Source organism: Colletotrichum gloeosporioides, assembly GCF_011800055.1.
Source record: "Colletotrichum gloeosporioides strain Lc1 chromosome Unknown consensus_59, whole genome shotgun sequence".
Lineage (NCBI taxonomy): Eukaryota > Fungi > Ascomycota > Sordariomycetes > Glomerellales > Glomerellaceae > Colletotrichum > Colletotrichum gloeosporioides.
The window spans coordinates 567,813-580,049 of NW_025544704.1; the positions used below are offsets into that span (position 1 = coordinate 567,813).

General features: G+C 53.9%; 1 protein-coding gene across 1 annotated transcript; it reads right to left on the reverse strand.

The window, feature by feature from the left end:
* Positions 1–7,252: 7,252 nt before the first annotated feature.
* Positions 7,253–8,405, reverse strand: GCG54_00000299 (Secondary metabolism regulator laeA; the record flags this gene model as incomplete). The annotated part of the gene is made up of 4 exons (XM_045400440.1): positions 7,253–7,823; positions 7,881–7,952; positions 8,023–8,168; positions 8,223–8,405. 4 exons carry the CDS (start codon positions 8,403–8,405, stop codon positions 7,253–7,255), a joined length of 972 nt encoding a protein of 323 aa, XP_045262091.1.
* Positions 8,406–12,237: the final 3,832 nt, after the last annotated feature.

Below are 12,237 nucleotides of genomic sequence, written 5' to 3' on the forward strand. Positions count from 1 at the left end.
GAAACTGTTTTACTCATGAACAGCTTGTTCACTAGATACCCCCCCAGAGCTTAGTACCGGTTTCTGATGAACGCTGAGGCAACCCGAAGACATTATGCCTCTAGAACGTGGGATTCTTGTCAGTAGAGACTGAAACTTCCATGTGGCATGTTGATGCCATTTCAGAAGTCCTTCCTTAGCACGTCATTCCCCCTTGCTTGGAGACGCCTCTTGGTCGACGAACAGAATCGGGCATCTGGCGGATAGAACATCTACAAGTAGAGTGGTTGAAGAATATGAAACCGTCTGACCGCAGAACATGGCGCGGAGAAGGATTCATGATGACCATGCTGGCCCCTTCACGCAATCGAAGCGTCATGTGCACTTACAGAATTTACCGACAAGCCCCAAAAGTGTCTAAGGAGCATAATGAGTTCCGCATTCTATCTGTTGTAGACAGACATCATACAAGATAACAAACCTGTTCGCCTCCATTCCGAACCGGTCTTGCAGGTTGTCCTGGTCATCCCATTCCTTGAACTTTTTTTTATACACTGCGAAGCTTGCAAGTTTCATGCATAGCTGTTACGGCTTCCTTCGAAGGAGACTTAAGCTATCTATCAGTGCAACCGTTCCTATGATTTCTCAATGAGTTTTGCCGGTCAGGCAGCGTCAATTGGCTATCCCGGTAGTGTCCACACACGTATGCCCTCTTAAAGCGACTGCGTTTCCGATGTCCTCGCTTTCGTCGTCGGCGTTATCGTCGTCGTCTATCGTCGTTAAATTATTGCTACCGCTATTGTTTTGTTACCACTATCATCCCAATAAAAGTATGAGATGTGCTACAATACTGCTCGGGTAGCTAACTGACACTGCCTGGCTAGCAAAACCCTTCTTAATACCTAGACGTGCTTCGAAGGAACCCCGGTGATAGTGAACATCCCCGTAAGGCCTGCATCATTTCACTTCAATGACCATCTGACGAATTGAAGCTGTCTCCGAGACGACTAGAACAATCACGAGAAACCGGCAGAAGGCTACGGTGAGTATGTATAGACGCTATGGCCGAGTCTGACGCTGTCTCCACGTTGACTTTCACACATCAGCAACCCCGAGTTCGGCAACACAATCCATCTCTGTGGCCAGAGTTGAGCATGCACACTCTTACCTACACTACATGGTGGACTATGAAGTTCATCAAAATACACATGATCAACTGTGTATTCAACTTATATTCATGACTGGTTATACGGGGGGCTAAGTCTTCGAATCATGCCGGTTACGTTGGAGACTCTCATTGTCCACCCTACAGGGAACGAGACATACAGTCTGTGAAATTGATCACGTCGGGCCTTTTCAAATGTATCGCGAGTAGATGCTGGATCTTTTCGTGCGGAGGAAACCAGACTTGCCCACCATTTGGCAAAGACATTTGGAGGATTCTCAATTTGCAGAACATATACCCAATATCTAGACTCGTTATGTTCCAAGGCCACTTCATCCCTGTCCAGATAAAGTTGTGTCTGGATACCCGAGCGCATGCTGTTCGCCGCCGGTTAAGGGTTTTCTGGGATGTGCTGTGTGCTCTTTGCCATTCTGTGAGGCATTCTAGTTCCACTAACACATTGCACCAATGCCAGTTGACCAAGGTAGAAGAAGTTGATAGGAGGAACAAGATGCCATTCGCGGATATCCTTTATCCATAAAACGGGGATTTTGACAGGGTGACTCGGACCTTCACTGCATTCTTTAGGCCCAGCGTGTAGTTGCAGACTAAACCTTTGTAAGTTTCGCTGGGGGTCTGTACTAACAGAAGAAAACGACTACGTACTGCGACACCATAGACGCATACAAAGCTATACAGTGTGCACACGACTTGGCGTCAATTTTATGTGACAACGCTAAAGTTTCGACGGGGGCTATATCATGCCGACTTAAAGATATTGGCAACAGTTACCTGCCCGAGTCTGTCCCAAGGTGTCGTCAACTTCACACTCTATGATGCTCCATGCAATGTCCGGGTTCGGGACCGAGATGCCCGAGAGGAATGCGATGCCTGCTTTGGATGAGATGTGTATTCGAGAGCATGGCACTCTTGACACTAACCGTTCAACAGCTAATCTGACCGGTGTGATCTAGGCCACTTCCTCACCGACGGCCATCAGAAGACCTGATATCGTCTTTTGACGGCAGGTCATAGCTTCCGCAGAGTATGCTCCATCAAAGTCATCAATCGCTTACCTCCCATCAACACGGGACGAGCGATATCACACGTCCATATAGGGGGAGTAAACGTATACGCAAAACGACCTTTCGCAAGATCCCAGGATGCCGCTGGGTATCAGTATCAGGGGTGAGCGAGATGACTGTCGACGTGTAGTCGACTTCTCACGTTACACAAAAGGAAAGGCCCCTACCCCCCCTGGACCCGCGACGCCTCCGCTCTCCTGGGCAGCGGCCGCCGATCGATGCTCCCATGTTCGCGGGCGGATGATGGATGATGGCCTGGCCCGGAGGCCTGGTACATGAGCAACCAGGAGGATCCTCCCCCCTCCCCGTGCCCACTTCTCACCAACGTCCCCGATGACTTTGAGAGCCACAACAACAACAAGGCTCCTTCGCTACGAAGCAATGAAGTAACAATGAGCCTGTGCCGCACACTCGCCGACGGAAACTCGACGCCCGGGGCCGGGGGAGAAGAAGAAAGGGAGAGTATAGGACGGTATAGCCAGTCCGACGTGCCCGGCACCGCCTCATCGACAACATCCCGTTGTCTCTCCCATGCTAGCCCAGACTTGCGGCGCGCGAGGCACCTTTCACTGTCTATCCTAACCTAATGAGGTAGACGTTGAGTCGGCCGCGCTCGAGGCATGCCCGTCAACAGGCCAGGGGTTGGGCTTGCATCTTTACCAAAGTCCCAAACGAACCAACAGACAAGAAGACCACCAACAGGGGGGGCTGGGGGAAGAGGAAGTATCAAGGCAGATGAGATGGGAGGGAGGGGGTAGGGGGGCCGATGTCCAGGTACAGACCAACACCGTCAGCCAACGCACCAACAACACACCACCAGCCACCAAGGAACAACACACACACGCGCAAACGCACAACACCCTCCTCCTCTCATCCACCCGGCCAACTTCACGTGTCTCCTTCGCTTCCCCTAACCAGGTTTACCCTCCTCCCCCCCATTCGCATGCCACGAGGGGCAACCCCTGACTGACATTGCCCCCCCTTCCCGAGGTGGCGTCCGCCGACCAATGCCTCTCCTCCGTCCGCACCCCGGTCGCTCGACGTTGCCAAACCGTTCCGCCGGGCTGCCTAACCAGCAAAGTGGGTACCCCTTACCATCCTGGCGGGTTTCTCGTCCCAACAACGTCGACGACCACCCGTCCGCCGAGGCAAACAGCAAACGTACGTACGTGCCGTGCGTGTATGTGTATGTATCCGTATATGTGCCTCGTCTGTAAAGCACACCACATGCGGGCTGTCGGTTCGGACCAGCACCAGGACGACAAGGAGCGGAGGCGGCCGGGGGTTGTTGGTCTTTTGGGCTTGCATGGGACCTGTCAGCAAAAAAAGACGGAAAGAAAGGGCCTAGATTTTCGTGTCCGAATATGGCAGAGAAAGCGCTAGCGTCTCCACGACCTCCCCGGTCGTGGTTTTGAACGTTCGTTTGGGTTATCTCCTGGGTTTCGTCCTCGCAGGCTTCTCGAGGTTTTGCTGGGCTTCAGGTGGGCGATGTGGTTAGGCCTTTTTGCTCCCCTGGTGCGGGCCCTGGTGCGGGATCGTGGCTGGGCTGCCCGCGATGGATCTTGACCGCATCAAGTACGATGTTTCTGTGAATCGTTATCCGTGCTATGCATAGGTCTGAGCCTTGCGAGTGTCATCAAGTTGGAGAATGTGCAGGCCGAAAGAACACCATGAGAAAGACAAGGAAGATCTGGGCAACCGATACCAATCCCCATTGCGTTCAAGATGCTCGTCATTCCGTAGCTTGTAACTGATTGAGAACTTTTGTGTGTTGACTGCTTTCAGAACAGACGGGAGCAGGGCATACTCAACGACCCATTCGTCACTTTCGCTCCACACTCATCCAACGGAGGTGATGGCAGCACTGGGGACCCGGGAAGTAGGAAATCAACCGACCTTGCGCAGGCTCATCGGTTCAAACGCGCGATTTCAACCGCTCTGGAAGGGCGGAGTGGGCAGGCGCAGATCATCGGGGGACCTCCCGTATCATTCGGCATCGTGGTCCAACGAGCGAATACCTCTTCGTCGACCGAGGACGGATACGAGGTAATGAATGGCACAGAGATACGGCCGGAATGCACACATGCGTCGGCTTCAAAGTGCCAGCCGATGCTGCTGCTGCTGCTGCTGCTGCTGCTGCTGCTGCTGCTGCGCTCCTGGCCCTGCCCGCAATGGAAAAGACACCACAAATCACGTATATTGATGTGATAATATGACAGAAAAGGACGAGGTTGGGCGGCCGTTTTGCAGAGGAGAGGGGTTTAGGATGGATGCATATGCATGTGCGTGAGTGCGGTTTGAGCACACCGATCCGGGTTCTTTCTTTGTACCTCCCCCCCTCCCACCCCAGCCGGTCCAGTTAGCTCGGGTTCCGTGTTCCTGGAACTCGGCCCAGCTAGTGAAAGAGTGTCGGAAAGTACTGGTACAACGGGACATCAAGGGGAAAGGGGGGGGGGGAGCAGCGAGACGAGATGCTGCTGGCAGCGGGCGGCGGGCAGGCGGGCGTGATGGAGGGTATGGTGTGGAGATGGAGGAGTTCCATTCGAAAAAAACCAAGGTTTGGCTCCGCGAATGAGCTGGGCGAGTTGGACCGCCCCTCACCCTCCCAGGACCGCATCTCGGAGGTGGAGGTCGTTTTCCGCGGATGCAAGGTTGAGAAAGAAAAGAGGGAAAAAAGGAGCTGTCGGTCACCCTTGCAACCGGCCCCCAGCCGACGCCAACGTTGTCACGGTTGACCGGAGTTGCAGCACGGGAGAGGGAGACAGAGAGCCAACAGCGCCGCTGGGCTTGAGCATGGGAGGAGGCAGGGGGGCGGTTCAACCAGCTTGTCGGAGACGTGAGTTGGCTACGTGGGCAGCGAGAGAAAGAGTTGCTGTGTGTCTGGGCTGGGGCGTGATGCGCATGAGAACGCACCCGTGACCTGTTCTGTCATATGCAGGAGGAACCAACGGCGTCGTCAAAAGTGTTGGTGGTTGTGGTTGTAGTTGTTGCTGTTGCGTACTCCATAATGCGATGCATGGTGCTACCATCATCGCCATCGTGTTAGGAAATGCTGATCGATGATCTACGCGAACGCCATGCGGTCGTTGCCCGACACAGCAGGCAGGGGAGAAAGGTGGCCATGGCATGGCATGGCATGGCAATCAAAAACACCACGTTGCATGGGTGCCTGACAGAGAGAGCAAAGGGGACAGAACCAACCGGCGATGGGGCTTGCGATGGTCGAGTGCGATGCGGGTGAGCATGCGGGAGTAATGTGCTCCTGCAGGGTGAGGTGGAGATGGGGTGAACGAGGTGTTGGCAATGAGGAAGGAACCAAAGAAGAAAAAGAAAAAGAAAACGATGAACGGGAGTTGCCAAACAATATTTCTCACCGATGTTCGGATCGAGAGCGCCAGTTTGCTTTCCAAAGCCTCAATATGAAGACCAGCGCCTGGCCACATGCCTCCAATGTTACCCACCATTCAGCCGTGCAGATGCCTCCGCGCCCGGCGAGAGCCTAACGAGCCTTGGATATGGGGTCATTCATTCTGATAATGCTCGAGTCACCGGATCTGGAAATGCAATGATGGAGGAAGGTCGATTAGGCCAGCGGGTCGGCCTTGCTTTATGCGGCCGTGACCTTGGGTCGCTCATATGGCTCTATTTACACGACTCCATCGGGGAGTGAGGAGGAAAAACAAAAGGAGGCCGTGAAGACCAGCCAGGCGCGGCCCGAAACGAGTAGCCAAGATCACGCTTTCATGCCGAGAAAAAACATGCCATTTTTTCCTGCCTGCTTGCTTGCTGCCCAAGAAACCACCAGCAAGCTCATTGATGCGCCCGTCCAAACCACACACATGCATGTTGATACACAATTAATACCTCGGGGAAAGATCCTCCCAATGTGAAGATAATTCAAGGTACGAAGATTATTCGAGCTGTAGATAGAAAGTGCTTGAATTCCCCAAAACTTTTGCCAGACATAGAGGAAGTCCCCAGAATCGCCCGTGTACAAATGAAAGAGGGGAAATAAAGTAGGCGGAAAATGCAACAGTCGGCCTTCTTCCATCCGCAACTTTGCAAGGCGAGGCTTCAGTGGCTCTCGCTGTGGCATGTGTTGGGATAACTGCAATGGCTCAGGGTATATTGGTGAAGTAAGGAAGCCAGTAACGACGAGAGGGAAATAAGGCGGGTGTTGACTGCTCGCGGGGCCCTGTGCTGCAGGATATGTCTTGGCGAAAGCTCAGATCAAGTCATGTGGTTGAGCTGGAACGGCCGACAATCACGGCCGACTCAGTATGCTCTTCCGCGTCCTCAGAGGGCGTGCCCGTCTGCATCGGGCGAGTGGGCATCCGCCGAGTCCAGGTTCGGTGACGTTCAGTGGCCAGTGTCCAGCCACGGGAGGCAATTCGATGCCTTTTTTTCTGAATATGCGAAGTAGGTGTGATGCAAGCCGTCGTTGACATGAGAGTGTAGAACAAATTGACTCGACCTAGTATGGCTCTGTCATCTTCGGAAAGGAGAATTTGGTGCGTAGGCACTGCCTGGCCTCGGTCGTTTGCCCAGCCCCATTGAATGAATGCACGCCCCCCGAAGAACTGAAGTCCCTAGACTGAGCCCATCTTCGGCCCCCTGTCTGTGACGCCCTGTAGATGCCAGGAAGGGCTCCAAGGCCTCGGATCGATGCGTTTGATGTGCACAGGAAAGTGTTCGCTATAGTTGTCCAATTGAGCGGCGTCGCTTTGAAAGATGTCAAACGTGGCAGTTTTCGCTCGTCGCATTGCGGGCCAACATAGGTTTTGACGGGAGGGTGACAACAGGAGAGAGCTGCTAATGAGAGCCTGCCGCGACGTAACCAGCGAGGCCCAATCTGCGAGGGGGGATGGTTGGAGCCATCGGCAATCTGGTTTCCTCCATCTTGAAATCATTGGATCGGCTTTTGTGCCGTCCACACGTACCTGTGATAGACAATCAGTACTTGAATATACATACACACCATTGGCCGTTGCAGTTACCGCAACGGCAATTTGCATGCGGAAACTCACATTCTGCAGTAGGCGTGGACGCTGAGCCGGCAGAGCTCCTGCTTAAGCACTTCCACGAACTGGTTTACTTGATTGGCGGTCCAGGGTTCTGGCGCGTACCGGGTGAACGGTGCCATTGTCATCGCTTGGAGGCCGTGGGTAAGCCCGAGATTGAACCAGCGGCCGAGCTCCTCCTCATGTTCATCAGGGCGCACCCATGGGTTGATTGGCAGGTTGATCACCTGCTGGTTGAAGTTTGTGAAACCCATGGATTCAAGGGCGGCTTTCGTGTCGAAGATGTCGATGGGAGCACCGAACCTTCTCATCGCCTGAGACAGCACGACGCCCCATTGGCGGAGAGGTGAATTCGGCGAAAGAGTGTTGTCGTCACAACGGAAAACCCATTCGATTTCCACCTGCTCAATGAAGCCCCCAGGCTTCAGGTGCCTGAAACTTCTGTTGTACAGTTGTTGCCAGTCTCGCACGGAGCCGAGCATCATTTGCATGTGGACGAAGTCAAAGTATTGCTCAGGGTACTGCCACGGATCTTCGACGTCGGCACGCACGAACTTGACAGTCGGGGGGATGCTAATGGCGAAAGGTGAGCCCACGCCATGGTTACGTTGAGCACCACAAAACACATACCTGCCGGGTTGAATTAAGGAAAGATCGAGTCCGATGATGCTCTCGGGGGCCTTTTGGGCCCAATGAAGCTTGCTGAGATGGTCCTTGTCAGCTATTTCAGTCGTTTGAGCGTAGGAGCTGTATCACGCAGTGGGTGTCTTACTCGGCAACCTCGATTGCCCAAAATCCGGTGCCTGCTCCGAGATCGATAATGCGAGAGCCTGCTGGTGGGTCGGGAATGCTGTAGAGGGCCTTCTTCCTTGCAATGGAGATCATGTTGTGGAAAATGTCAAGTCTGTCTTGTTCCTCCTGCTCATCTTGTCAGCCTGAAGACCTCACGGAAAGGATTCATTAGAGACGCACGTCATCCACAGGAAGTAGGTATTTGCCACTACGATATCCGCCATAAGTGCGCCCATTTTCCGCATAGTCGCCTGGCACCTCTGAAGTCCCACTATTGCGCATCAGAGTCAGCGTCTTGTACTCAGTACGAAGCACGTATGCTACGGCCTGCCATTGAGGAGCTACATACCTTTGTTGAGACATGGCTACCATGCGTGTGGATTTTGGATAGCCGGATGGCGGTGACGAATGGCGTAGCGTTGTACGACCGTACAGCCTGAAGGTCGTCTAGGAGCAGCTATCGAGCAGCAAATATTGGGCCAGACTCTGCGCAAGTAGTTGGGTTAGCGTCGTTTGAAGCTAGAGCTGCGAGGACTTGGAGAAGGGCTGGTGGTGTATGATGTGACACTGGCGATTCTGAAACATGGAGAAAGGGGAATTGGGCTGAAGAAGTGGGAATGAGACAGCAAAGCAATTTAAAGTAGGTGCAGTAGTGAGTCTGAGAGGGAAACGAAACGAGATGACGGTGGTAGCGCGGCAAGGCGAAGGCAGCTGGAGCAGCAACCTAAGTCAATGGGAGCAGCACGCACGCACAGAACCAGACTGGATGTCATTCATCCAGGGTAAAATGGCCACCGAGGGGCAGGCTTTTTATGGGGAATGCGACCCAAACGAGGGCGGGCTCGAGTGAGGGTGTCGAGAGTGACGGGGAGAGAGAGGCAATAACCCACGACAGATGTAACAGCGAACAGCAAGAAAAGGGGCCGATGGCTCTGGGAACGATGCAGCGGAATTGGCTGCTGCGAAGAAGAAGCTGGGTAACTCGACTTCTTGTATTCCAAGAGCCATGGTACCTTACACTGACACCGCCCTCCCTCTCACTCACACAGACACACCTCGACAACAATACACGATAGAAGACTCCCGAATAGGCAAGGATTCCACCACAACTATGGCAGGGGAAAGCAAGATGCTGTCTGTCTGTCGCTGGCATGACCAGAACAAAACTGGACAGGCAAGACAACGCCTTACTCTTGCATTTGGCGGTGCACTTGCACTGATGGCCGGACGACACGCGCAGGCGCGGACGGACGCGCGCGTATACACGATTTCTCTGCTTTCGCCATCACAGCGACCTCTTTGACAAGGTTGCTGGCGCGGCACCACGACAACTCATGGCCCAGCCAACAGGTCGGCCGAGAACGATGCGACCAAAGAAGGAAAGTAAGAGGAGAAAAAAACACAGCAAGTCTCGTTCCGCTTTCGAATGACGGGGAGGGTGGGTGACATGGGGTCGTGGTGGTGGTAACTTGCATGCTAGGGCAGAGAGAAAAGGGCCGCGTGCTTAAAGGCTGGCCAGCGTGCGAGTACATGTACCTGCATGGGAGAGGTCGCAATCATGGCCGCCAACATGGCATAGGAGATGAAGAGTGGGAAATTGGTGCAGGTTGCATATGTATGCGTTTGTGTGTTTGTCCCCGTGAGACGGAAGCTCGTCTTGAGGTTTGAGATGGACAGCGATTGAGGCGGGTGGTTGGGTTGGGATGCAAGGCAAGACGAAGGAGGTTGAAAGCAAGTCGTTGTTGACATACCTTTGCAAAGCGACTACGTTAGTTGGTCGAAAGGATGGTGAAGTGAGAGAAGACCAGGGTTTCGTTTGGGATTGCACAAGTCGAGGAGGTCGTACAGACGGGGACCGGTGCTGCGGTAATCGGCCTTTTTCGCCCTCGTCGTTCGCAGGTTGGCTCGAGGCGATAGGTTGCGAAACGATGGGCAGCGTCGCAAGAGGCGAGAACCGTTGGTCGGGTCGGGCTGGGCTGGGCTGAGGGATTGATTGTTGGGGTCGAGTTCTCGAAGACGGCTATGTCAAGAAGCCTTGGCACAAGTCGTGTGTATAAGCCAACCTATGAGTAGGGCCAAATTTGTGATGAGCTGGACTCGAGACAGGGTCGTTCAACGGGCCCAAATTTGCGATGATGAGGTGAGGGTGGTGCGGCAGAAGCAAAGAAAGAATGGCAGAAACCAAGGGCAAAACCTGAATGGTGGTCGAGATTCGGGGGCCGTGTTTGAGGTCGAAGTTGAGGTCGGTCAAGGTCGCGGTCACGGTCAAGGCCGAGGTCGAGTTGGGGTCGAGGTCGAGGTCGAGGTCGAGGTCGAGGTCGAGGTCCAGTTGAGGGTCAAGGCCGACGCAAGGTGATGTGATGAGGTGTGTGTGATGCGAGGTAAGGTAAGGTAAGGCGGGCAGGTCAAGCCAGCAGGTCAGGCAGGTCAGGTTGGGTCTGTCTGTCGGGTTTCGTTTCGGCGACGGGCGGGAGCGGGAGGAACAGCGATCTGGCGGGATGGGATGCACCGAGTATTAAAAGGAAGGGGGAAAATGTCCAGGCCCCAGGTTCTTGTACAGGATCTGGCTGTAAGTGACGGGACGGGGAGGGGACGGGAGGTGTCGGTCGGTAAGTGGAATCCAAGGGCAGCATAAAAGCAACAGCAGCACCACCACCACTACTACTGCTACCACGACCACACGACACCACTGCTAAGGTAAGGTAGGTAGGTACAGACACTGACGGGATGTTATTAGATCCAGCAGGACGAGTATGGATGGCGTCGGCGTAACACCAAGGGGCGACGGGCCAGAGAAACACTTACGCAGCAAGGTCCTCAAAGGTACCTACTCGACTTGGTAGCCGACTAAAAACACGGGCAGAAAGAACAGAGCCACTGCAAAGCCAGGCACTCCCCGTCTTTGACGATGAGCCCAGTTTACCACCTACTACCTAGGTAAGATACCTGAGGCAAGGCAGGTAACTATCCGTTAAGGTAAGGTACCTCAAGGTAAAGAGAGGTACACCAAAGAAAAGGTGCCGTACCAGGTAGTAGCTCCAACCTGGAAGCTGGTCTGTGTCTGTGAGCGACCAGCTGCACTGCACCACCAAGCGAGGACAGGCCACCTGCTAAGTTTAAAGACAGGTGTGGGCTCTCTCTCTGCTGCTGTCCTGCAACGTTGGAAGAGGGGGGTGAACCCTGGACGGCGGAAGCAATCAAAAGACGCCGATGCAAGTGAAGAACAAGCGCAGCTGCACTGCACCACGCCCGGCTGGTCCCCGTCTGTCCACAATTGTTGTATGTAGTGTATGCGCCTGTGCTTGCCCCTCTCTCCCCTGTGTTGGTGCAAAAGACAGGACGCGCAAAGGATTGGCGCTGCGTGCTGCGTAGTGTTATCTGTCTGTCTCTGTCTGTCGTCTCGTCGGTGTGCTCTGGTTGGTATTGTCGATGGTGCCAGAGACAGTAAAAAATCTACCGCCTTAGTATGTTAAAGACAGATTGCTCAGTCTAGGTAGTCTGTCGTCGTATGATGGTCTAGAAGAGAGGAGAAAGAATGAGAGAGGTAAAACTAGACTGCGGACGCCTCCTCTCCGCGTCTCATCGTTTGGGGGACTTCCCACTGTTAAGTACAATTAGTGGACATGTTTTTCTTTTCAAATTGTCCATCTGCGATTCCAATGCCTTTCTCGCTCCCCTGTCCCCTGCCCACAATCGCTCGCTGCGGTTGCCATTTCAATCATGTCTGTCCTGTCACCGCCCCGGGGCTTGGGTGGGAAGGGGAGGGGGGACAAGACTCTCCCGAGTCTGCCTCCGTGCCTCCCACCCCTGGTGGCCCTGTGGGTGTCGATGTGATTGATGATGGATGGAGCTTGGACATGACCAGGCCTGTAAATATGCAATGCCTCCAAGTCGTAGTAGTGCAAGACAGGCAAGGTCTAAGGTAGTCGATGACCTCTCCTCCTCTCTTGTCTCCAGTCCTTGTCTCTCTTTTCTTTTGCTCCAAAATACCATCATGGCAGCCCCGTCCAGGCCCGGAAATACGCAAGACGTGTGCGGTAAGGGCTAGTCATCTCAACCTTGCTTGCAATTTCATCTGACCCCGGACTAGAGGTCACGACCATGACACAGCAGCCGACAATTCTACTTGGATGAGAAACGCGAGTACGCAGATGGATAGATAGGGTCGGTATAGGTAAGGAACGGGACGGAGACT